Source organism: Protopterus annectens, chromosome 11.part0 (assembly GCF_019279795.1).
Source record: "Protopterus annectens isolate FY-2018-M chromosome 11.part0, PAN1.0, whole genome shotgun sequence".
In the NCBI taxonomy this organism is placed as follows: domain Eukaryota; kingdom Metazoa; phylum Chordata; order Ceratodontiformes; family Protopteridae; genus Protopterus; species Protopterus annectens.
In genome coordinates this window covers 1,374,608,059-1,374,635,260 of record NC_056745.1, presented here as the reverse complement: position 1 = coordinate 1,374,635,260, position 27,202 = coordinate 1,374,608,059, and the positions used below count along the sequence as shown (strand labels likewise).

Below are 27,202 nucleotides of genomic sequence, written 5' to 3'. Positions count from 1 at the left end.
CATCTTATTTTTAGGGCACACGTACATGTTGAACTCTCCAAAAATAATGGTGACAATATCCATCAGGATGATCATATGGAGTAAAAGGTATCTGTTACTTTACCCAAAAGACGTAGTAAATATGTGGAGATCATTTGATGTTTCTCATGGCCATCAAGAAGACAAATCACTCATGTTCCTCATGGATAGGGCAACAAAAAAATGTCCCAGGATTGCCTTGTTCTGCCTGCCTCTGTGTTATTCATACAAACATATAAGAGCTAAAATCTACCACGGGCATTTAAAGCTAAGTTTGTTAAAATCCTCATAGGTCAATATTCTAGTAAGTACCCATGAACCTATGAACTTCAACCAATTTAAGGTCAGTTGCAAAGATAATGTTGGCAATGTCAGGAAAGTGGTGCTAATGACATGAGCGGTTAGGTCATTCATACCATTCCTGCCCAGTCCTCTTCCCATACCTGTTATTAAGGAAGGCTTGGAGTCTCAGAGACAGAGTGGGTAAAGAGAAGTGTAGGTTTGGCTATGAACCAGATGATTCTGATTTGATAACCTGATCCCTGAAGAGCTGGCCTTTTACCAGCTCGTTATCCTAGAATGAAAGGTACAGCTTATAGCCAAGGGTAGCAGTCATACATGGATACCTGATATTAATCAAGTGGTATCCGCCCATGTAATGCACATTGGGCATGAGGCGAGACACTGTGTAGAGCATTCAAAAAAGAAACCACCAAGGTTGTGCTGGTGCCACACCCAGATGTCTATGTATAGAAACCTGCACAGTTTTTCTGGTGGCATACCCAGATGTCTATGTTTCCTTAATGTACACATTTCATAATTACTTACATTAAGGATTCCCCAGTGACAGAGCCCAAGTCTGAAGGGGCCGGGTACTGGGAAAGATTAAGTAAATGAGATGGCTGATGGCAAACAGCAGTAGTGGGAATTAAAAAAAGGAGTTGGTAGAAGTGCAACAGGTTCATTTAGCTATGCTTTGGACAGTAATAAGTTACTGCTAGGTAGGAGGTAAGCCATGCACCTCTTAGTCTATAGGCATGTATTTAAGTACTAAGAAGTAGAGCGACATGAGGAAGGGGGTAAGAGAGATGAAAATAAACTTCAGACCTGTAAGTTGCAGATCAAAACACTTTTTAAAATGCCAAAGAGGGGCTCATAAGGGAGTAGATCAGTAGCACAGTACTACTGAATTATGCAGCACTGTATGTAAGTTATGAGTGAATTGTTAACAAGTTCCCCCTGTGTTTATATACATATCTGTAGGTCTATCTATATGCATGCATACATGCATACATATGTATGTATGAATATGTAAGACACTTTGCTGTATACTCATACAAAGGAAAGTCAAGAGATCAAGCAAAACTGCTTGAGCTCCATATGATCAAAAAAAAAAAAAAACAACTTAACAGTATTGTTTGCAGGGAGCTTGCCCCCCTGCACCCCCACACTCCCTGCTAATAGTGTATACCAACTCTGACGTCACACTGCAGTGGAGAAAAGTGGAAATTCTTCAATCCCTCTACACACACACACACACATATATATATATATATATATATGTGTGTGTGTGTGTGTGTGTGTGTATAAATATATGGGTTCCCTTTAGAATATTGAAGGTTTAAAACTTCGAATGTCATATGGTTGAGAGCATATGATCCAAGTTTTAAAACTTCAAATGTTCTGAACACAGATCTCCATACAGCACGGAATAGGACATTTTCCATTTTCCTCGCAGTAGTGCCATCTCAGAGTTGGTATATTTAAATAGCAGGGGGTGTTGGGGGAGCAGGGGGGCTTGCCCCCTTGCAAAAACATTGAGGAACATGCTTTTGTTTTTGTATTGATTTCAGAATTTCAAAAATTTGAAACTTCGATCATATGGTCTCGACCATATGAAATTCAAAGTTTTAAACCTTCGATATTCTGAAGTAAATCCATATATATATATATATATATATATATATATATATATATAGAGAGAGAGAGAGAGAGAGAGAGAGATGGGTGTCGGGCACTTCAGTGAAATGGATGCAATGCTGCCACCCAGTAGACTGATGCCAAAATGATGAATGAACAAATATCAACACAATCTGTGCATTCTGTGGGGATTACCCACAAGTTGACTAAACCAATGGCAGGTGTTTTTGCAGGGGAACAAACCTTGGTTTATCCCATCCCCACAACCCCTATTAATATATATATATACATATATATATATATATATATATATATATATATATATATATATATATATATATATATATATATACATATATACATACATACATACATACTAAGTCTGAGATTGCACAATCCCCAGGGAAAAGGAATATTGCCCTACCCAGAGGTTGTTGATCTTGCACACCTGTCAGATATCTGTATGCATCAACCAAATGGTGCTGACCAAGCAAACAGGTGACAATATTGTGTCCATTTGATCGTGTGTCCAACAACCATAGATAGATTGCTTGACAGATAGTAGATAGATAGATAGATAGATAGATAGATAGATAGATAGATAGATAGATAGATAGATAGATGGACAGATATTCATTTCACTTTCAGATTTCTATAAATGTACTTTGCTGTAATTAACTTGCTATACAAAGGTCCCACTCCAGTGTTAATGTCTTACATAGGTCATCCCTTATTCATCTCCTTAGAGGTTTACAATTCCTTTTGACTGAATAACTTAAAAGTGCATTGCCTTTATCTGCTTTTATTAACAAAGCTCTGTAACTTCCTACTATTTTTTTAGGTTTCTTAACAGCCTACAGCATTACTCAACTCCATTACCATGTTGACAGATCTCTGTGTTTCCCTTGCCTCTTTCGCCAGTTTTACCTCATCCCCACATCTCCTCCTGACTCTTAGCAGTTCTCCTGTTAAACCACAGACCAATGATCGCAATAGTTGGCCAACAGCTGAGATGATAGCATCTTACATGTTACTTTTGGTATGTATAACATGATGGTAGTAAATATTTACAGTCATTCTGACTTACATGCAGATTTCTGAGCTATTGGCCAACAATTATGATTCAATGTGGTGAGATTCGAAAAAGATGGCTTTTGACAATTATATTCTTCAATGCTTTCATCATCTGAATGAACTGGGATTTGATGCTGTGGCCGTTTGATCTTTTAATATAGATCCATTATATGGATATGCTGGTTCTGGCCTTTTCTCCTTTATATTCATCCTTTCTATCTTATCCCATTCCTTAACAGTCCATACATCATACAGTTCTTAATTCCACTTTTCATAGCTATCATTCTTCTGTCTGTCAGTTAGAATAACTCTTTACAGCTCCTCACACCCCCTAATCACCTACTAGATCTATGTATTACTCAGTCATATTTTACCTTCCATTAAATACTTTTCCTTTAGCTCAAAAAACATTTTGAATCTTCGTTGCCAATAACATAATTTCATTTCTAGCCATGATTGTTCCTGTGTCTTACAGTTTTCCTTTCTATTTAGCCATTATTTGAATAAGTATCCACTAGTTACCAAAGGGACCCACCATTCATATTTTATAACGAATCATCATTATATTAGTCCCACTTCAGTCCTTTTTTATACCTTCCACAAAAAACTTGGTTCCTTCTTTATTTCAGCTACTTTACCCGCTAGGGTTGCCACCCCTCCATTTTTTTCCATACTATCTGGAAATCAAATTGATTCTCTGGTAGTCTAGTAAACACTGTAGAAACTTCTGTATTCTGTTTCAAAAAAGGAAACAGACTATCAGAGTTTGTAAATCGGCTGATTTACTATGCTTTTTTACAGAAAAGCATAGTAAATCAACTGAAATCAGGCATCAGGAATGGAAAAATAGGGCATTCCCATCAGGCAATGTCAGGGTAACATCATAGAATGTGCAGGAGAGGGGGCTGGTTGGGTGGGGTTACTGGTGATGTGAGGGGTGAGGCCTTACTCTGGTTTTAGCCATGATGAAAGGTGGCAACCCTATTACCCACCCACTTTCACTCACAAATTTTCTTTCTATTCTTCTATCTTTAGCAGCTGTATTTATTAAATGCAATCACATATGCTTACTATCCAGATCTCCCTATCCCTCCCTGGTTCTTGGTCCCTGCATCCTCATATTTACAGTTCTTTCCATTCCAACTCGAAGTAAACCTCTGTATTCCCTCTAATTTCTCCTTCACTCTGCTTCCATGAGTTCAGCTACTGGAAAAACAGTCATAGAGACAAAGCCTTGTATTCTCCCAGTCTCAAGATTCATTTTCCACAACATGTACCCTTTCTCATTAAAGCTTCTAAAATAAAATACATATAAATTACATCCACCTGTCTTGTAAACTGTAACCATCCCTTTCAGTATGCTTAAACCCCACCCATCTTCTACACTGTAACCCACCATTTAAGTATGCTTAAACCCCACCCATCGTCTACAATGTAACCCTCCATTTAAGGATGCTTAAACCCCACCCATCTTCTACACTGTACCCCCCCCTTTAAGTATGCTTAAACCCCACCCATCTTCTACACTGTAACCCTCCATTTAAGTATGCTTAAACCCCACCCATCTTTAGGGTTGCCACCTTTCTACTGTGCCATTTCCTGACAAACAAGCCCCGCCCCATGCACAATCAAGCCACACCCATTCCTTTTAATAGCCACACCCCTTTACTCCACCCTTCAGCATAATCACGGTGATGACAGACTAGAAAGACAGATCTACAGTCCAAGCATCTTATACAAATCATGTAATCATATATTCACTGTAACATCAAATGAGCTAAGCTTTGGTATAGACGGTATACCCTAGAAAACACAGATAAAAGGTAAACAGTTGTGATGACAAACTAGACAAAAAAGCTACATTTAAGCCTCACTATACTACGAAGACTGTACACCCTAGAAAGACACCCTAGGAAGAAACACAGGTCAAGGTAAACATCACGGTGATGACAGACTAGAAAGACAGATCTACAGTCCAAGCATCTTATACAAATCATGAAGTCATTATACATTCACTGCAACCAAGTCCAAAACCAGATTAGAAACTGTTCTAGTTAATCACCACATGTTGAACATCTAGATAGTTACACACATCTTGTCACCATCAATGAATGAGATAGTGCCAGCACAGCTAGTGAATTAATATAAATTTAATATTTAAAAAATTCACTAGTAGCTGTGCTGGCAATATTTCATTCCCCTTGTCACACTAATCTTTGAAAATCTACCTTAATTCCAAAGAATCCATTAAAAAAAATCCACTTACCTCCAGAAAAATCAGCAGCAGGGCTACTAAAACAAGCTCTCAGCAGCAGAACAGAACAGGCAGCTAAAGGGCCAGCAAGCAGGGGAACACACCACCACCCAGTCCACAGCACTTCTCCTCCAGCAAGCAAGGCAAGCAGCAGGGCTAAGGCAATCCTTCCAGGCAGCAGGGCTTCCAGGCAGGGCTTCCAGGCAGGGCTTCCAAGCAGGCAGGGCTTCCAGGCAGGGCTTCCAAGCAGGCAGGGCTTCCAGGCAGGGCTTCCAAGCAGGCAGGGCTTCCAAGCAGGCAGGGCTTCCAGGCAGGGCTTCCAAGCAGGCAGGGCTTCCAGGCAGGGCTTCCAAGCAGGCAGGGCTTCCAGGCAGGCAGGGCTTCCAGGCAGCAGGCAATCCACTGAAGACGATGTCCAAGGCTCCAAGCAAGAATTTCAGATCTTAAGCAGCACCCTTTGTACTACAAAAGTAAAAGGTAAAAACTTATGCTGACTGAAGCACCGCTTTATATTCTTAAATTTTCGCGGGCTTTGCAGGGCTTTTACTACTAACTCTACGTGTTGATTGGCTGCTTGCTGCACGAGCCTCGTCTGCAGCAAGCAGCCAATCAACGAGAGTCCAAGACGGGGCACGGGAATGTTTTTTTTTTTTTATAATACGCGCTGACGAGCCTGACGCTATTTCCGGACTCCGATTACAAGAACCGGAGAACCGGAGTGCCCTACTGATTTCCGGGCACTCCGGAAAAAAAACGGAGGGGTGGCAATGCTACCCATCTTCTAAACTGTAACTCTCCCTTTAAGTATGTTAAACCCCACCCATCTTCTACACTGTAACCCTCCCTTTAAGTATGCTTAAACCCTACCCATCTTCTATATTGCAACCCTCCCTTTAAGTATGCTTAAACCCCACCTATCTTCGGCACTGGAACCCTCCCTTTAAGTATGCTTAAACCCCACCCATCTTCTACACTGTAACCCTCCCTTTAAGTTTGCTTAAACCCCACCCATTTTCTAAACTGTAACTTTCCCTTTAAGTATGCTTAAACCCCATACATCAAATCACAAATAACTAGTTCCTGCTATGAAGCAGTTCTAGTGGTTACTCTCTGCATTCACATTCTTTGTTTCTTGTATATTACTACATAGGAGACACTCTTGTGTTCCTAAATCTTATCCAGTTGTGAATAATCATACCTGATAACATATTCTTCAACCTTGTAAACAGCATCCTTAGCAATATTTTTGCACCTACATTGAAGTGCAGGATTAAGTTTGTATATTTTTGGATCCTTCACACCCCGTCTCTTTTTCTAGCTTTGCCATTTTCACTTTCTTCATATCTTTAGATATTCCCTTCCCCTCCTAACTTCATTGAATGTTTTAACACACCCTATCTTGTTATTTGGAACTCTTCCAAACATCCAACTACTCCTTTCTCTTTACCACTTTTAATCCTCCTAATCACATATCATATTTTCTTCCACACAATATTCCTAATGATGTTTGCCACTGCTTCTCTGTTTAACTTGTCCCTCCTGTCACTCTCTGGTTTATAGGTACATAGGTTTGTAGGATGATACTAGGCTATTGGCCCAGAGGCCCTAATAAGTATAGCTAAGAATTTAACCCATGTTCTCACAATGTCAGCACCTGTCATCCCTGTCCAGCAGGGAAACAGGTGGGATCCCAGTGATGTATTTTCTGTTTCCCATCCAGTCATCCAAGCTCCTGTTAAAGATGGCTATTGAGGTACTCATCTTGACATGTAGAGGGAGTCTATTCCACAGATGGGGGAGTCTTTGGGACACAACTCTATCCTGCCAACAAGTTCTATTAATGGCACAGACCAGGTTGACGGCTTGCATGTGTGTTGTGCGAGTGAAGTTTGACTTACCGATATGCAGCAACTCCATCAAGGCTGGGTCTGAGATGGACTTGTATGCCAGACACAGGTCAACTTTTGAGCAGCCTGTATGAGATTGAGTACAGGGACAGAGCTTTTGTCCTATCTGTACAGGACAGATATTTGAGACCCTGTATTTTCCTGGTCGGGATCCTCTGTGGTCTCTCCAGCTGTTGCATGTGCTTGGCAAGGAACACGCCAAAGGGGGTATTGTACTCTATAATGGGTCTGATAAGGGAAGAGTGCAGGGATGTTATGATCTCCTTGTTCCTGGATGAAATACCCTTACTTATGAAGTGGGCCATGTAGAAAGCCTTCTGTACAACGGAGGCAAAGTGGTGGTCAAAAGTCAGGCTGCTATCAACATAGGTGCCCAAGTGTGTCACAACTGATTGTGTGCTTAGTACATTATTATTAATGTGATAATTAGTGGGGACACCATTTTCCCAAAGGGGATAATGATGCATTTCATGGCATTCAGTTGGATGCCATCCTTCTGGCACCAGTCATTAGTTTGTGTATGGGCCTCTTGGAAGATGTTCACATCACTAGGGGAATTTAAGACAGTCCCCAGCTTGTAAGTCCAGGATATTTTCAATTCTTGGGGGGTGTCGACCAGCTGATCCAATGCATTGGCATTGACAAAGTTGAGGAATCTCTGGGCTTTCATGTTTGGGCTACAATAGGTCTTCCACTGTACAGTTGGGTAGTTAAAGTCACCTAGGATCAGGGTAGAGAGTTGACTCTTGATAGATTCAAGTAAGTTCAGATAGGTGGAGTGGGAGTCCTAAGCCATGGCGGGGGGTCTGTAGCTAGCTATGATTTGAATAGTTGTTTTGTCAACAATTAACTGCAATTAGAGTGTCTCCTGTGCATCATACTGTTTGATCAGACTGGAGGGGCGTATGTCTTCGATAAATATTGAAACTCCACCTCCTTGGCCTCTGTTCCCATCTCCCTCATTCTCTTTTCTGCCCTTCCTGTTTTTTCATAATGTTTCATACGAATGTATTGCAATCCACTGCATATCATTATTTCTAAATCTTAGCACATCTCCCTGTTGTTCAAGCCTCTAACCACAACTCATTTTGTTTTCTTAGACCTTTATGCATACTTGCACTAGTCCTCAGTTATTATTCTATCTTACCATGTCAACAGCAGTCTATGTATTTGTCCTGCTATTAATCTTGTATTTCAATACCAAATCTGCTCCTAGCAGCCATTCCCTGTCCATTTTATGCACATGTTCTTTAGCCTGTGATTCTCTACATACTTCTTTCTATAGCAGTGCATGTATTGCCTCCTATTACTGATGTGTACTCGTTTACTTGTCTCTCTGAATCTACATTGACCTGTCTTAATATTAGTCTTGTAACTGCAGTAGCCATCCTTATTAGCAGGTCTTGTTATGCAGCTCTTTAGATATTTCAGAGACATAAGCATGATTTAGTTACCATTTTGAAATTTGTCTTTTGAAAGCTAACCTTAGAGCCAGCTAGCCTTAGGGATGCAGAGTCCATTGTTAAAGGTTACTTCTTATCTTCCCAGACATTCCTGATTACTTCATAGGTTCATAGGTGTTTACTAGGCCAACAACCACAAGGGTCTTTTTAAGCCTAGCCATACATTCCAAATCTCTGACAAGTTCTGATGCCCTTGATAAGTGTAACCATGGGCCTGGGATATGATCCATTTACATGTTAGCTGTGTCCATTAGAGACATAGGTGCCAAACCAAGGATGAATTTCCAGTTTCCCATCCAATTGTCCAAGTTGCACTTGAATTGGGTTAGGGAGGAACTCTGCTTTACATGGATGGGGAGCCTCTTCCATAGATGGGGTAGTCTCTGGAATACATACCTGTCTTTCCAGCATGTCCTATTTATATCACAGGCAAAGGTTAAGTCTTTGGAATGGGTAATTCTGGTGCTGGTTGTTTTGTGGATATGCAGGAGGTCCATTAGAGTGGAGACTGATGATGTCCTGTATGCCAGGCATAGATGTCAACTCAAAAGCCTGTAGGAGACAGAATACAGGGATATGGCCTTGAGGTGGTTAGCATAGGACATATTACTTACGCTTTGTATTCTTTTAGTGAGGAACCTCTGTGGACATTCCAGTTGCTGGATATCCCTGGTTAGGTCCATACCAAAGGGGGAACTGTACTCAATGATAGGTCTAATGAATGCCAAATACAGTGTAACAATGACTTCCTTGGACTTAGATGCCATATACAAGTTGCGTAACATGGAATGATTTCCTGACTACTGTAGACACATGATGATCAAAGGCTAAATCACTATCTATGTGTGTCCCTAAGTCCCTGACTACTGGGTCAACTCTATGGGGTGTGTTGTCAATATGATAGTTACCGGGGATGGATAACTTCCCAAAGAATACTATTATGCATTTATTGGCATTTACTTTTAATCCATGTTTCTGCCACCAGTTGTTTGTCTGTGTCGGCCCTTCCTGGAGAACATTTGTGTCAGTGTGAGATTCAATGACAGCTCCTAATTTGCAATCATCTACAAATTTAGTCAGCCAGAGACCACTGATATTGGCCTTGACTTCTGAGAAGTAAATGTCATTGTGTCCTTCATTCCATAAACATCCAGCCGTTTTTCCAGCATATCCAATAACTAGGTAACACCTCAAAAAAAATTGCCAGTTGAGCAATGTCATCAACACAGACACCACAATAGTCTTGGGAAGGGATCTGTTGCAAAAATAAAAAAAAACAATGTCAGCTCCAAAAAATAAATAAATAATGGCTGTTTATTTAAATAAATCACAATGTGTGTGTGTGTGTGTGTGTGTGTGTGTGTGTGTGTGTGTGTGTGTGTGTGTGTGTGTGTGTGTGTGTGTGTGTGGTGACATAATGATTAAAGTCTTTACCTCAAAACTATGTGTTTGATTCTGACCTCTGATTATTGACTAGGCTTACAATAATCTGCAGACTAATAGCCTAATATAAACTTATGAAGCATAAGAAATAAGTCTTCATGTAAGTCACACTATAAAATTAAAAGAGAGTGCACCCAGCAATTCGCTGATGTACAGAAACATTTAGTTAGTGTGTCAAATATTTGCTAAATGGGCAAACTGTATTTTTTTAAGTAAACTTAGAAAACAAGTTAAAAATACTCATTCAGTTCAATAGGTTAAGCTAAGTGCTACAATAACAGCTCTCAAATGGTAAACAGCATATTTTCAAAAACAAAATGATATAGCAAAACAAGTACAATCAATGTATTGCATAGCGTTAAATTTTGTTAGTATAACATCACCACTAAAAACATCCCCTGACTCAACCAACCTTAAACCCTTGATATCTGCTTAGTACATTGCTCCACTTGTTCCACACCCTTCTTCTGCATCCTGTCAGCTTTCTGAATTCTGAAATGTTTCCCCTCATTTCTTGCACTTCACGATCTACCTCTTTTCCATCACCATAAGAAGACTATTTGGTCTTTATGTTTTCAGCACAGATCTCAATCTCCTTTTCTCTCAGATCACAAATTATTCATGTTTAGTAATCTTTTTATTAAAAATCTGTTCCATGTCTTTAATACAATTATCCTGAATCTGATTAATTACTGGACACTCCTAAATCATGTGTAACAATCCTGCATCACAATCACCACATTACCAGCATTTTCCTTCCCCCATGTTATGTAATCTTACTTATTGTGCAGGTCCTATAAATCTGCTTTATTTTCTTAAATTCTTCCTGTTAGAAAGTCTCTGACAATCACATGCATTGCTACATCATTAACATAACTTTCCATGACATTCCTCCTCTATCAAGCAACTTTTAATAACAGCTTTCAATTGTTCTATCCTCAGCCCCTCAGCTCTAGATTGGTCATGATGCTAGAAAGTTCATCATGTATTTGTCATTATAATAAGATATAAAGTCAGAGACACCAACTTTACAATTTTGTATTTCCAGGTTCCTATTACATTATCGAAGTTCTGAAATTCCAAACACCATAAGGTCGAAACCTTATGTTCGAAGTTTCAGAACTTCAATTCAGTAAAAAACAATAAAAAAAAACAAAAAGGACAGAAATAAACTCTTGCAAGCAAGGAAAGATTTCCCTTTACTGTACTGTAGTGCAATCTCGGAGCTGATATATTTAAAGAGTGGGGGTGTGGGGGGGCTTGCTCCCCTGCTTACAAGAGTTACTTTATGTTTCTTCTTTTTTATTTTTTTTTGTTGTTCAAAATTATAAAACTTTGAACATACAAGTTCAATCTTGTAGTGTTTGAAGTTTTAAAGTTTCGACAACGTAATAGTTATCCTGTATTTCCACCCTCCCCATAGCACAAACCAGCTTTCAACATATAATTCATGCTGAATCGGATTTAGTACTTAAACTGGTTCATGACTGCAAGTGTATTGCAGGTTTTAAATATTGGGTATGCTGGATTACAATAAATTCTAGAAATTAGATACTGTGGGTTGCATAAGGACCCAGGGGTCTCACCCTTTCCTTCCTCATCTTATTCCTCTTACTCACACACATAATTTTATCACACAAAGTGGTTGACTATCAAAATTTTTAATGGCAGTTACGCAAACTTGGGTGGTGGAAAGGCTGTTTTCAAGTTCATGTAACTCCGAACCAAATATGTTCAACTCCATAACAGCAAATGCTAGTGTGCATTCACTGTTGTCAGGTCGACCTTCTGCTTGGAGATCGCACTACAGAGGGGATCGGAAGATGTACCCTTTTTCTCACTGTAGTGCTATCTCAAAGTTTGTATATATAATTAGCAGGGGTCTTGCCCCCCTGTAAAACATTACCTGGAAATCACTGGAAGACAAGATAAGTTGGGTAATGTCAATAATGTCGAATATTGATGAGATGACATTACCGCTTTCATTATTTTCCATACATGATGTTTCTATTTTCAATGTTTTTTCCCAAGTAAGTCATTACTCAAATGAGTGAGTTTTGTAATTTCGATAGTAAACCCATGAGGTTTATATCTTGCTCACTTATTTATTCTTATAATTCAAAAGCAAATGGTATAATAAATAAAAACATTGGGTATGATCATCACTTGAACAATATTTATTCAGCCAGCTAGCATAGACTCCTCATCATATCTACACAAGTAACTGAGGTTACTGCTGCTACAACTCCAAATAGTTTTCGTCAACTGATTCTTCCCATGTTGCAAATGCCCAAATACAAAAATATTTCATGACAACCTTTCAGAAGAACAGGTCCTTGACTTTCTCTGCCCTAATCTGAAATGTCTTCTTTCAATCATATTCAAGACCCACCTCAGCCCTAAAGAACTTGAACATTTTCTACAATCCCAGGAGGGTAGGGTCTAACTGTTCAAAATCAACACTCAGTCAATCTACAAAAAGTATGAATAATATCCAGTTATCTTCAGTCCCCTCCAGGAATCACTTGGCCTTCTGTGACAAGACCTTAATAATTAAAAGAAACAAATTTGCAATGGAGGGCAGTCTTGTCTCACCTCATTCTTCACTAACTATGTTTGTCAATGCACCATTAATCAGTAGTTTAAATTTTATTATGCACTGGTATAAACCATACCACAAATCCTAATTCTTCTAAAATGTTAAACAAATATCCCTATTCAGCTCAGAGAAAATGCTTATAAAAAGATAATGGCATCTGAACTAGTCCATCTCATACCTTGGGCATCCTCAACAAACTGTCCTAAGCTCTATCAGCTAGTTTCACCTGTTTAATCTCTCACAAACTATTGCTGACCATCACTAACCAGAGGCTGAATTTTTATTTCCAGCTTATGTGCAACAAATAAGTTATGTTCTTACTATAAAGTTATATATGCGTCAAATTGGGCCTTCCTCCTTGATCAACAGGACTAACCTTGAAGGCCTTTGTCCAGCCCAGCATGTGAAGCTGTCCCCAGTGGTGTACATTCATTTGACTGGCTGGTGGATGGCTGTCCGGAAAATGTGCGAAAGCAGTGCAGCAGATTCTCATGATTGCGAAGTGTAAATTTGCAAAACGCACAACACCCCCCCCCCTTTTTGACCCATGGTAGCACTTGTTTAGGTGGTAGAGTGGTCGGAAATGTCGCATTCGGTGTTTTGTATGACATTCCGACCATTTGCCACTTTGAAAATTGACATTCTGGTTCACAAAATGTAACATTTGGAGATTGTTTCATTGAGTAAATGAATGCATACTGTCCCCAACTACTAGCCCCTTCCCTTTTACTCCTAATACTCTACCAACAGAAACATTCCCTTAGATGATATCTACATTAATGCAAGGAAAAAGGAGGTGCTGCAGCTAATTATTAGTTGCCACCAGCTCCTTTTTACTTTCACTGGGTGTACCAGAGCCACTTTAACCTCCTAGGGCTCAATCCATCCTGCATCCAGAGGCAATGAGGAGTTCAAAGGTGCTGATGCAGTGTCATGCTAATACTAATGAGTATGTCCTAACCCCCCCCCCTTACCCCACAACAGTCTTGTGAGCTTTATAATTGTTGTCTTTTGGTGTGAACATTCGTGGAACTGAACATTCGGTGATTTTGGGTCAATAAACAAAGGTTCGTGGAAGTGAACCTTCAACAAATTGTTATAGACTTATCTAAAACTGTGGCCACTAGAGCAATGAAAAGGAGCAAACCTTATGAAGTAATCCAAATAAAAAACTGTGCCCACTGGCATTTGTAGATCTTTCTAGTAATGGGTCTCTGGAAAAGAAGAGCCATTGTCCATTAATGGAACTGGAGAAACTATGTGGTTAGGCATATAGAACAAAGGATGAGGTGACACCTGGCAGGTGGGTCTGCAGGAGGACACTGGTAAGACCCAGAGATAGAGGCTTCACTAGATGATGAGGTTAAAACAGAGGGAACCAAACTTGTCTTTTTTTTATAGACCGTTATTGAATAATTTTCACTTGTGACAAAGGCAAATTTATATATGTATACAAGTAATCAAACCATATTAACAAGTTCACATTTACAAATATTATACATCACATTTTTCTGCATGTATTGTTCCAACAATTTCCATTTTTTCTATGTAATTTACTCCTAACTTTTGTAAAGATTCCACTTCCTGTTCTTTATCTCTGTTATAATATTCACTACTTCAAGTACAGCTGGTTTACATTTTGATTTCCATTTCACAGTAAATAGGCAACAAAACTTGTTAAGGTCAATCTAGGGCTATGAGAATGATCTGGGACATGCACACACCTAGTTTTCTGAATTAATGTCAAAATATGGGGAAATGGGGGATGTGTGAAGGATTTCTAGTGACAGTTTCTGAATGGTAGCATCCCTGGGATATTCTTCTGGGGGAAGATTGAGGTAGAAGAGTTTTCTACATATAACATCTGTTACTGATGTAAATATGTTATGGCAGGGCTACCCCATCAATGGAAGACTGAGTGGTTGGAGGCCACACATGTGACATGAGTAAACAATGCCTGACCTGATCTATAAGGGAAATGGTCTGTCTAGCAATATGGTTGGCTATCATAAAGCAGTTCATGGTTCTAACCGTTCTCATGCTGTCATCACTCTTCAGTAAAGAGGGTAGGGGTGAATGCCTCTCTGCTTATTTATATACCAAACCATGCAAAGCTGTCAATGTAGATGACAAGAGCACCTTCAAGTAGGGTTTTCTAGCATGTAGTTCAAGAACTGCTCCCGCCTCCCACCTCTAGAATGTTGATGTACAGTCTGGCCTCTGACTGTGACCAAACTCCTTGGACTGTATGCCCTTTACAATGACCACCCACTGTGGGCCAGACATAACCCCTGAACCTGCTGTGATTTAAAATTGATACAAGTAGTGAAGTAACTACAAATGCAGCTAAATTCTCTCAAGGGTCATCATTATAAATTAAGTTAGAAATAAAATGAGCTGCAGACAGAGTACACTTATAAAGCACAGAGTGTAACCAACTTAATTAGTAGCCAGAAAATTACAAATTTTATGAGAAATATACCAAAAATAAGAGGCAAAAATCTGGACAACTAAGAGGTATGCACTGGATTGCTATCACTTACTAAGAAAAGAAAAGCGTACATTTTGGAAATGTTCTTTTCAGCAGTATTATCTAAAAACTATATGCTTTGATCATCACTAAAAAAATATAAACTACACTATTTTAACCACATGTCACTTTCAGCTTACATTAAGTAAATGGCTGCTGTCCACTTATACCAAAAATGCAATTTTTTTTGCACATGTCTGTTTTAATATCATGTAGAATTAATTTCAAAATAGTTATGTTTCTGGCTAGCACTATGACATACAGGGATAAAACCCTGACTATGTCCCAGGTGACCTGAGTTTATCACCTAAGGTGCCTGGGATGCTGGATAAGCCATCCAGGGGGTAAGGCACACACATGACATGATTTGATATCCAAGAAACAACCACAAAGTGCTGCCTGAGGATGGTGTCTTGCTGATATCAACTATCTGTGGAAGTGAGGGTTAGTTCATTGTTGACACCCACTGCATGTCTCACCCTCAGGATAACAGACTTGTGCAGAGGGCAGGGAAATAAATAGGTTAAAATACTGTAATGGTAGCTGTGTGATGATGTCCCAGGATGCCTTGATCTTCTTGTTGGTCCCAACCATAACAAAATAAGTCTTAGGGAGAAACAAAATTAGACTGGGCAATTCAGAAGATGCACTGGGGGCAGCTGTATGTTGATAAAAGAGCTTTACAAATATTAGTTATGTTTCAGTGAGGAAAAAAACAAATGCATACCATTGCATCACCAGGTGGTCCAGGCCGACCTTCAGGACCCTGTAAGACAGGAATAAAAGCAACAGCAAATAGAAATATGTTATTATTTTAAATAATCTGTAAAATACATTAAGCATTGCAAATTTAGTACATGTATCAGAAAGAAGGGTAGTTTGGACTGGGTAGTTTTTTGTAAGAAATTAAATATTATTAATAACCTGACATAAAAATGACACAGATTGCAGAAAAGTTTAATTCAGGAAAGTGCAGGTAAAATATACCACTTCTGATATTCCGCTCATGCTCTTCTCAAGTAAAAGAAGTAATGCAGTTGGAAATGCATTTAACCTGAAGAAGAGGGGAACATTTTGATGATATGAATAGGGAATAGGGAAAGTAGCCACTTGGCCACCATGGTGACCTTTGTCCTTTTTCCACTGTAGGAGTTAATATATTTAAGTAGGGGGGTGGGGGGGAAAGCCCCCCACTTTGATGGTTGTAATTTATGGTTGTGCTTTTTTCATTGGTTACCAAGTGGTTACTTTCCCAGAGAGGAAACATGATGTTCCAGGACTTTGTGCTTCTACAGTTACAATGTTTTTGTCTCTCCAGAGTCAATGAACTGGGCTGCGATGTTACAAAGGCAAACCATATATATGCATATATATATATATATATATATATATATATATATATATATATATATATAAATATATATATATATATATATGTATATATATATATATATATATATATATATATATATATGTATATATATATATATATATATATATTTAGACATACATATTTTTGCAGGCAGCTAGCACATATAATTATGGGCATATGCAATGCATTGTAGATTCACGGAAAATTGTCCCATTAGAAGGACTTTTTTTGCTTCTCTAAAGTGCACATTTGTGGACCCTGGGGGATTGAACTACAATGAGCTGCTGACTGAGGAACATTGATGCTGGGGTGGAGAAGTTAATTCCCTGTTTCACAGTTGTGTGCACAGTTTCTCTCTTCACTGACATTTTATATACCTTAGGGTCTTTGTACCTTGTGCAAAACCAGAGAATTCCAGGTCTGTGTAAATCCTGGTGCAAATTCTTATTTTCTGGTTAACCACAGCATGATTTAGTGTTGGGTGCTGATGAAGTTCTGTATTAGTCATTTAGGCTAAGGACACACGCTCTTGAGGTTGAGGATATAACTGTTAAGGAAAGGCACTATGAATACTGCACCTGTTATTTAAGGTAACAACGGTAAATGGGAGTGATGTTTCCATTATGTCAAGTAAATAAGTGAAGAGTATGGCTTTTATCATTAGGGTCTAAGCAGTTTCACAGAAAAGGATGAAGCCCTGATTCTTTTATGCATGTTGGAACCTGACATAGCCCTTGTGCAACTGACAAAGCTGAGTTAAGAAGAAGCTTGAAAACCGGATAGGAGACATATCATACTATTGGGCTTTGTCCCTTGGTGATTGAGGTGTTCCTTTCCAGTATGTCAAGGCTCCTCTGACTAAATTACAAAATTAGAGAGCACTAGTCAGACAGGAATGGGAGGGATCTGCTTGTATTACAGAATGTGTAGGCGGACTATATGCACTGATTGATTGACTTATTTTTTAAGGCCAAAGGGAGCCATCTTGAACCCTGACATGCTTGATAAAGTACCTCAAAGTATCTATGCAGCCACCATAAAATCTACTTTGACTATTACTTCTGAGTATAGGAAGGGCCTATATTTTATTTGTTTTTATACATAGAGTTTATCTGATATATAATATATTATTTTCTGGTGTTTTTGAAGTTGTTTGCATGTGGAGAACATTATTATTCTTTCACAAGTTTACTTTCATAAATTTTTATGTGATTGTGACTGTATTTTTGTGCCCGTACATTTATCTGTGACATAATGATTGTAATATGCATCTCAAATATCTTGGTTTATGCCATTGTTCAGGTCTTAGGATGAGTGAAGATTAAAGGTTCAGAAATGTCTTACAGAGAACATGCACAATTATGGAAGTGTGGTTATATTATAAAACTCCAGGAAAAAGATTTAGCATCCTACAATGCACTGATACCACATCCAGAAATTGCTTCTGCACCAAGGGTGTGTTCATTGCTGGAATAGTGTACACCTCACAACCCTGAAATGGATTGAAGAAGTAACAGGGCAATAAAGTAGTGAAAAATTAGAAAATAAAAAAAAAAAATCAAACAGTTGCAACTTCTGAATAAGTAAGATGTTTATATGTTAGTCACAAACCTGCAAGTCAGTGGCAATGCTTGTATATGTTCAGTTTCTTCCCCGTCACAATGTTTCAGTTTTCTAAAATACTGTTGAGACCATTCTACACACTATCAAAGACTCTTCAAGAGCATTTAAGGTGAAACAATACTACTTTCTACAAATGTTTCTGTTGAAAACCCACTGTAGATCATGAGCTTAATGCATGATAACGCTATGAAAGACCGTCATATCCGTAGGTGCTGCCACACAAAACAGTCTTTGTTACTGACATTTTAGTTTTGTATTATTAAGAAAGCATATGTGAACTAATATGAATTATATTGCTTTTAGTCTGAGTAATATTTGCTATATTTTAACACTGCAGAAAATATTTACATCCAGCAGTCTTTGCAATGGTCGTTTATTCAGTACTTACTATTGGTCCTGGAGTGCCGTTGTCTCCTTTCTCTCCTTTGTAATTCGACATCACTGCTTCACCTGGCTCTCCCTATAAGATATTTTAATACGAACTGTAAATTATTAGAGCACTCTCAGCTGGCTTATCACAAATTTATCCAACATTAAAAATGGCAAAATAATTTGATGTTGTTACCTGTAAAATCAAATATTTTAAAATCAAATATGTTAGAGGAATAAGCAAATAATGATGGATAAAAAAAACTTTAAGCATGTTAGAGGAATAAATAAACAATAGTGGATAAAAACACTTTACTAAATGTGTATGCATCATACAAATAAGATGTCATTATACTGTACTGTGTCTAATATATATGGAATAACAACATTTGGTCAAAAGTACCACTAGTCAAATGGACAAAAACCTGGTACAGCAGATCAAAAATCAGCTGATCACATCTTCCAGGTATTTTGTCAATGTGAGATTGCGGTATAGTGGAGATTGGGGAATTTGTCCTTTCCCCACTGTATTGCAGTTTCAGAGCTGGTATATAATATTACCAAGGGGTAAAGGGGAGCAGGGGTTTTCCCCTCTCCCATGCAAAAAAGAATTGTTTCACAAAGTTTTTTTTGTTTTTTTTTTTTGTTTTGTTTTTTTCGATCAGTTGGTGATCAAACAATTGTGTTAATTTACTTGCCATTCAGTAATGGATGGTAATATATAAATCTACTATTATTAGGCAAGTCACATAGATGTTGACATGCTTAATGTTGACACACTTACGTCAACAAAAACACATTAATATGTTACAGCGCCTACCCTGGGGACTGTCAGTCTCACACATCTGACAACTATCTGTACATGTTGACCAAAGTGTGTTGACAATACAAAGGTCAAGTTAACTAAAACTCAATCCATGCTAGGCAACCTATATATAGATAGATATTTACAAATTTATATCTCTCTGTCAAATTGGCATTGCTTGACAAATTCATTGAAAGCACTCTTTCCAGAGTGCTGGAGATATTAAAAGAGGAAGATCAAGGGTACATATATGTGTGTGTGTGTGTGTGTGTGTGTGTGTGTGTGTGTGTGTGTGTGTGTGTGTGTGTGTGTGTGTGTGTGTGTGTGTGTGTGTGTGTGTGTGCATGTTACATAAGTGCGTGGGTTTGGATTTTTAATGCCTGCAACAGAAATGACAATTACAACTACTGACAGGGATCAGGTCCTGGTGGCACTCACTAAGCTCAACAACATAGCCTCAATGAGCCGAAACTATACACCAGGATCCCTCCTAAATAGCTTGAAACATGACCTATCAGGACCACTTGAGTCATTTTTAAATATGGCCTCAAAACCACAATAATAGAGGACTACAATGGTTATCCTATTTCACAAAGTTGGACCATCATAGAATCCCTGAAACTGCAGACCTATTAGTTTGAGTAGTCTAATATGCAAATCCATGGAACAAATTATCATGGAAATCATCACTAAAGACATGGGCATCCTTCAAACACTAGACACAACCCAGTTTGGCTATATCAAGGGAAGATCGTGCCTACTACACCTTGTAGACTTTTTTAAGAAAGTCACCAAGACAATGGATGAGGGGAAAACAGTACATACTATCTTTCTGGACCTTGCTGAGGTGTTTGATACAATACCTCACTTGGGTATAGTTGACAAACTCGCTGACCTGAGCATAAACCCCTGCATAACTCACTGGATTGCCTGCTAACTCACAGACAGGACTCAGGAAGTCAGGACCAGTTATACCACCTCCACTAAAAGACAGGTCACCAGTGGGGTACCTCAAGGCTCCATGCTGAGACCACTTCTATTTGGTATCTGCTTCTTGGAGATAAAGGCTAATTTCAAGGGCCTTTGGCTGACCAAGTTTGCAGATGGCTGCAAATTGTGAGCTATTAAAGATTCCACCCATGACACAAACATCTTACAAGAGGGTCTAACATAGACAAATGACTGCTGCCAAAGCCATGGATTAAAACCCAATGCCAAGAAATGCATTAAGGTGCCTATTACTCCATTAATGACACCCCTAAGAGGTGATCCAGTAGTCAGGGATCTAGGAACATATGTAGACAATCACCTGACCTTTGACCAACATATGACCAAGGTAGTAAGACTATTATTCTGTGTTGTCTGATTTATAAGTAAGGGCATAGCATGGCTTGTGTAGATTATCTTAGCTTGAGATGACCTAAAGTAAATCCTCATTTAGAGAAGTTAAGGATCACTTCCCAACACTATATATTATGCTTTGCTAACAAGTAATGGAAGAAGAGAACTGGGAAGCTGTGTTAGGATATGTCAAAGAAAAGGTAGAGTGGTGCAACAGGTGAAATTTGAGTAACTTGAAAACAGTGCTTGCTTTCAAAAAATGTTATATTGCTTATTATTGAATGACAGTGGTAATCTGGTTACCTATGAGGTTTTAATTACAAACAGCAGGGTGATAAGTTTTTGTTTTGCTTTGGAAAGAGTAAGGATTGTGTATAAAAGGGAAAAGTGTCTATCATGTGTTTTGTTTTTGTCTTAGAAGTGCACGTTAAGCAAGCGCTGAATCCTCCACAAGGAAGAATAACAGCTGCTTTATGTATAAAAGCATATCAGATGAAGAATCAGGATAACTGATTTCTAGCAAACATGGAAGTCAGCATTGGAGTGTGCTCATTAATGACATAATCCCGAATGAATATTGGGGTATTATGCAGTTAGCTATATCTGAAAATGTAAATGAAGGTTGGCATAATGGGGTAATCACATGGGTTAATTGGCTAGGCTTAAACAACAATCAAGTGCAGTTAACCCAGTAGTAATCTATGAACCTTAAATGCTAAATAGCATTTTGATACAAAACTTCAACTGAAATGTTTTGTTTAAGAATAGAATGTAGAAGTAAAGTTAAAATTCAGTCTCGTTTTTGTGAAATATGTTTATGCAAAAAAACTGGAAATGTTTGTGAAGGGGATGGGTATTAAGTGATGAAGGATTACTTACAATGTGCTGAGATGGGGTTATTTTGAAGAAGTAAAGAAGGATGAATTGATTCAAATTACAGAAAACATAAAGTTTTTTGGGGGGTATGCATAAGTTAAATATTCTGTACAGTGTATTGAAGCAGGGATGGGAAGTGTTGCACATCAGATTCATATGAAAGCAGCAAATATATGTAGCAAAGAAAACTGTTCAGCATAAGTAGAAATGGTAGGGAGGAATTTGATTACATTTATGCAAATGCATGTGAAACATGACTTGTGGACTGATATATAATGTTGTGTGCATATATTGTCTATGTTTTAATTCTAATAAAATATTGAAGTCCCACTCCTTTTCATAGCTGTAGCATTCACTAAAACTATCACCCATGCATGCAGATGGAGCATCACTCTAATGTCTCATCTGAAGAGTATCATAGAACTAATGTAGTTAGCCTCCTCCCCTACCTCATGTTGCATTCCATAGTTAGTACTAAAATGTTAATCTAGGTATCTGGTGTAGGGGTAAAACCAACAACCTTCTCAGCTTTCAAAGACAAGCATGAAACCAGCTCAGCCATGTCACGGTGCTGTGCAGAATAAATTAAAAGAATCACAGGTGTAGCCAGGCATACTCAGTTTACTCAAATGAGTACATTTTTTATGAGCATCTCTTGGAAACTTCAATAATCAAAAAAAAAAACATAGAAAGTTTAGAACTGTGTAAACAAATATTTGCAGTACAGAGGTACATAAAAAATGCTACACCTTTAAAATAGCTTTATATTGGTATACATGCTAACAGTTGAAAATAACATATCCCTTTCCTATATGTCTGAGGGGGCAGCATTTTGAGGGTTGAGTACATTTCTAAAATCATAGGTGGGTGGTGGGTGCAATAACATTAAGTCTGAGTACAAAATGTAAATTTCTGCATACATCCCTGAAAAGAATGCCTACCTTTTCTCCTTTGATGTATACATTATTGTCCAATGATCCAGTCTAGAAAAAAAACAAGAAACTTAACATATGCATCTAATTGTGATGTTTACTTACATTTACACACACACACACACACACACACACACACATTTATATATATATATATATATATATATATATATATATATATATATATATATATATATATATACACATGCAATATATATGGGAGTGCTACAGAATCCTGAAAGCCCAAAATCCTGAAGACCAAAATCCTGAAAGTTCAAAATCCTGAAAACTCAAAATCCTGAAAACACACAGGAGACCAGCACTTACTATATTCCAGCACAAGTACATACAGAAACATATTACCCTTCAACTATATGGAGGGGGGGAAGACCCCCAGCACCCCCCGCACCCCCTGCTACTTAAATATAACAACTCTGAGATTGCAGTCTTCCATGTGCTAAAATATTTTATTTTAATAGTATCATCCTTCTGCATCCTAGATGATCGCTCTTCCACTATGAGGCCATAGTACCATTGTTTATCTCAATTGACTTCTAAAAGCCAGAAGCCTCCCCAACAATATGACGTTGAGCCCTGATTCCAGTCTGATGATAATACTCCCTCTGTTTCAGGGTACAATGTCTGTCACACATTCAGGTCCACCAACTACTACCTACCTATCACCTTCCAAACTTCTGTCCTATTACACCCCCAATCGTCCTGTTCATAGTTCCAACCAACTCTTACTACTGACCTATAAACCCTGTAAAAATATAGGCAAAAACCTTTATAAATACTCTGTCTCTCATAGCTGGAACAAACTCCCATTACATATCAGAAGTATAACTCATGCTAACATCTTTAAAAAGACACTAAAAGATCACCTGCTTAACTCCAAGATCTGTCACTGTAATCACCCCACTTAACCTCCTGTATACCTCTGTCTATTCACATTCTACAACCTCTACTTAGGAAGCATCTCAACATTACTTCTAATTTTTGTAAATATTAGAACATGCTAGCTTTTTAGCACTGTGACTAAACTGTTTGTATGTTTATATTTTTAGTACTCATACTTTCTTATGTGACAACTATAATTTGTTCTGTATACCGTCATTTCAGTTTGTACTCTATTTTATCTTATGTATAATGTTTCTTTTTACTTTTTATTGCTGTAGAAGCTATTGGAGATTTTCTCTTCAGGTCTCCACTGAAAATCAGTTTTTTGTAACTCAGCTGGACCAACCCGGTTAACAAATGTGAAATAAAATAAATAAATAAAATAATATGTAACCTCTGCATAATGGTAGTATGCTTATTTATTTGTGACCTCTATTGGCACTCAGCAGATTTCACATAATATAAATCCTGAATGGTGTTAACTCCCTGAATATAATTAATCAGTGGTGGATTTGGGCCTTGGCACAGATGTGCGCACCCCCCTTTTGAAAACTGACTGTACTGGATGGCTTCCTTCTCTACTCTACCATTTTTAGTGAATGCTGATTTTCACTCTACCTACTAGGCCAGCTTTTAATCCTAATTTGATAGTTCAGTATAGTAGCTAGGTGAAAATTGCCTTAGTAAATCAGCTACAAGCTAGAGTGAAAATTGTCATACCATAGTAAAAAATGTGAGACTTCTTGTGGAAGGTCAGAAGTTAGTAACTTGTGTTTTTTCCACAATCTTTCCCTCAGTTGTAGCTGATAAGTTATTATTTTTTTTTTAATCCTGATAATTTAAAACCATATACTAAGGGTAGCAATAACTCTGGGGATGTTTGTAGATTAATTAATTTACTCTGCTGTTTGCTGTTATTACAGTACCTTAAGGTGTACTGTTAAATGAATTGGTAATTGGCTCTTTCCCCAAGCTTCTAGAATGTTCTGGGGAGCCAACAGGGATTCCAGTAGAAGGGGCCCGATTGCAGCAGGGATGAGGAGAAGAACTTGCTTAGAAGAAAGCAAGAATTTCAGTTTATCTTCTAAGTAAAGGCATTTGCATACCATGTGGGTATGTGGGTTAGATTATCTTTATTTACCATTAAATTATGTTTCTGCTTAGAACAGTTTAAAATCTGACCTCTGTGCAGTTGATATGTAATTCAGGTAGCTTGCTGCTTACCTATGTACATATGAGGCATCATCTACGTAGCAAAGTGCTTTTTATACATATGTCCGAAAAATGTTTTTTTTTTTTTTTATTCAGTTTTGTATGAGTATTGGAAGACTGGAATGGGGTCAGTCTTTAGCTTCAGACAAGTGGACATATGTAGTTATATTATCCATGAATTATTCTTTAGAAGAACAGAACCTTTGAAGTTAAAAATAATATAAGGTATTCTAAGTTAGGTGGGAGTGTGAGGCCTAGAATCTTTTATTCCAGGCTTTCAGGAAATCAGATTTGTTATTATTTTTTTAATTGAAAATAGCCATCTTTTGAATGCTGCAAGGGAAATAAATGCTAATATGTTCTATGTGCTTCATCATCTCCTTGCTTGAATATTTGCTTTGCAATAGCTTTATTGCATTCTATTTGGTGGTGATTTGAGCCTGGTGGACAGCTTATGCTTATATTACTTTGCCAAGATGGTATACAGTGAATGTACACTGAATGAAATGTTTGCAAAAAATGTTTTGACACCTTACTATAATTTGCTCATGTCACAAAAATGGAAAAACATAATCTCTATCTTAGATTAATTTGAATAGACACCACAGACACCATATAAGGTGTGAATGAATGAGATCATATTGTCAGACTTGATGTTTATGAACTGGGAAAAGTTATATTATAGACAATTTGAAATGGCAGAGAATAAGACAAAGACTGCTTTTGGTAGAAAAAGTAAAAAATTAGCTAGGGACACTGAACAATACAAAACTGGGAAGGCATATATTTGGAAAAACTCTATTCGGTATACACAAGATAGACAGGTATATAGTGATGCTAGTACTATGGTTAATGGAAATTTTCAGCAGGTACATATCAGAGAGGGCAACAACAAAAAATGGACCAAGAACAACACATGGAGAAAAAAAGAATACAGAGACAGGAACGATTGGTAAAAGGTGTTGATTTGGTCCTAAAATCTGATAATTGTGATACTTGTATAGTACAGAACAGTATTGTGAATAAGTTTAACAACTTTCAGATATTTAACTATACCAATATCAAGTTGAGCAAAGCGCACTTCAGCCTTTTTTCAAAGGGTATGAATTATGTCCCAACTCCAAATTTTAGGACGGTTGGCAGTATTTGTGAATTCAAAAAATACATTAGAAAGCTAAACTTGGCTATTATGTTAAAGGATAACAAGGTTTTTGAAACCGGGACTAGTACAAAAACATTAAAGAAAAAGAGTTGTTTAATGCCCACAATGAACCAAGATGTCCTTAGATATGAGAGGTTGGTCACCCATGATATATACAAAATTAATAGGAAATCAAAAAAACCCATGATGAATCTCACAGATGAAGAAATTAGAGTTTTAAATGATTTAAGAATCAGTAACAACATAAGAATTATGAAGCCCGATAAAGGCGGTGGAGTTGTGGTATATGATAAAATGGATTACAACACTAAAATATTTGAGATATTACATGACACGGGAAATTATGAGATCATTTCACAAAATGAATTAAATATAGCATATAGGAAGATAGATTGGTATATTGAGGAATTTCTGTTAGATAATAGAATCACAGAAGAACTGTATAATTTCCTTAAGGTGGACCATCCTACTTTGGCAACTATGGTTGGAATCCCCAAAATCCACAAAAATCTCATGGACCCCCCATTTAGACCTATAATATCGGGAAGCAAATCGAAAACTTTTCCAATGGGTGTAGCTATAGATTTCCTTTTAAAACATGTATATAACAATGTTGAACATTTAGTAAAAGATTCGTGGGAATTTTTTAAAAATTATCCTACTACATTAACTACTCAAGAGTTACTATTTGCTTCTATAGATGTGATAGATCTGTTTATGTGCATACCTAAGGAAGAAGGTTTAGAGGCATTTTTTGATTGTATGCACAGACATAGTAACTTGACAAGGGACAGAATTCAGTTAGTACACGATTTAATGTCTATTGTGTTAGAGAACAACTTTATTTACTATGAAGGGGAGATCTTCAGACAAGTTAGAGGTGTGGCTATGGGGGCCGCTTGTGCCCCCATATATGCCAATTTAGTTATGTTAAATTAGGAGGAGAACAGTATATTTGAGAGTGAATATGTCAGTCATATAAAATATTATTCACGTTTCCTTGACGACATATACATTATATGGGAAGGAAGTCAGGAAACGTTTGATAATTTTTTATCTTATCTGAATCATAGTAGTAATTTTTTGAAATTCACATCCAACAGCAACAGTACAGGAGTACCATATTTGGACACTATGGTGACTAGGATAGACAATACATTTTATTCTAAAATTCATCGGAAGGAAACATTCACAAATTCATATATTGACTATGAAAGTTGCCATCCTACCAAAACTAAGAGAAATATATTTAAAGGTCAATGCATTAGAGCCTTGAGAATGACCTCATCTTTAGAGGAGGTGACGCAGGAAATACAATTCATCACCTCCTTATTTTTAGATAGAGGCTATAATGTTGAAATGATGAATAACATTAGCACAGAGTTAATGCAAAGATGGGGTA

At 37.7% G+C, this 27,202-nt stretch overlaps 1 protein-coding gene across 1 annotated transcript in view; it reads right to left on the bottom strand.

Moving 5' to 3' along the window:
• LOC122815075 overlaps positions 1 to 27,202 on the bottom strand; it is a 3,014,144-nt gene that overhangs the window by 2,104,764 nt on the left and 882,178 nt on the right. The window contains exons 53-55 of the mRNA XM_044087319.1: positions 22,536 to 22,577; positions 18,592 to 18,663; positions 15,936 to 15,974 (exon numbers count right to left, since the gene is read on the bottom strand). Coding sequence (XP_043943254.1) covers positions 15,936 to 15,974; positions 18,592 to 18,663; positions 22,536 to 22,577 — 153 coding nt within the window. The remainder of the gene's footprint in view (positions 1 to 15,935; positions 15,975 to 18,591; positions 18,664 to 22,535; positions 22,578 to 27,202) is intronic.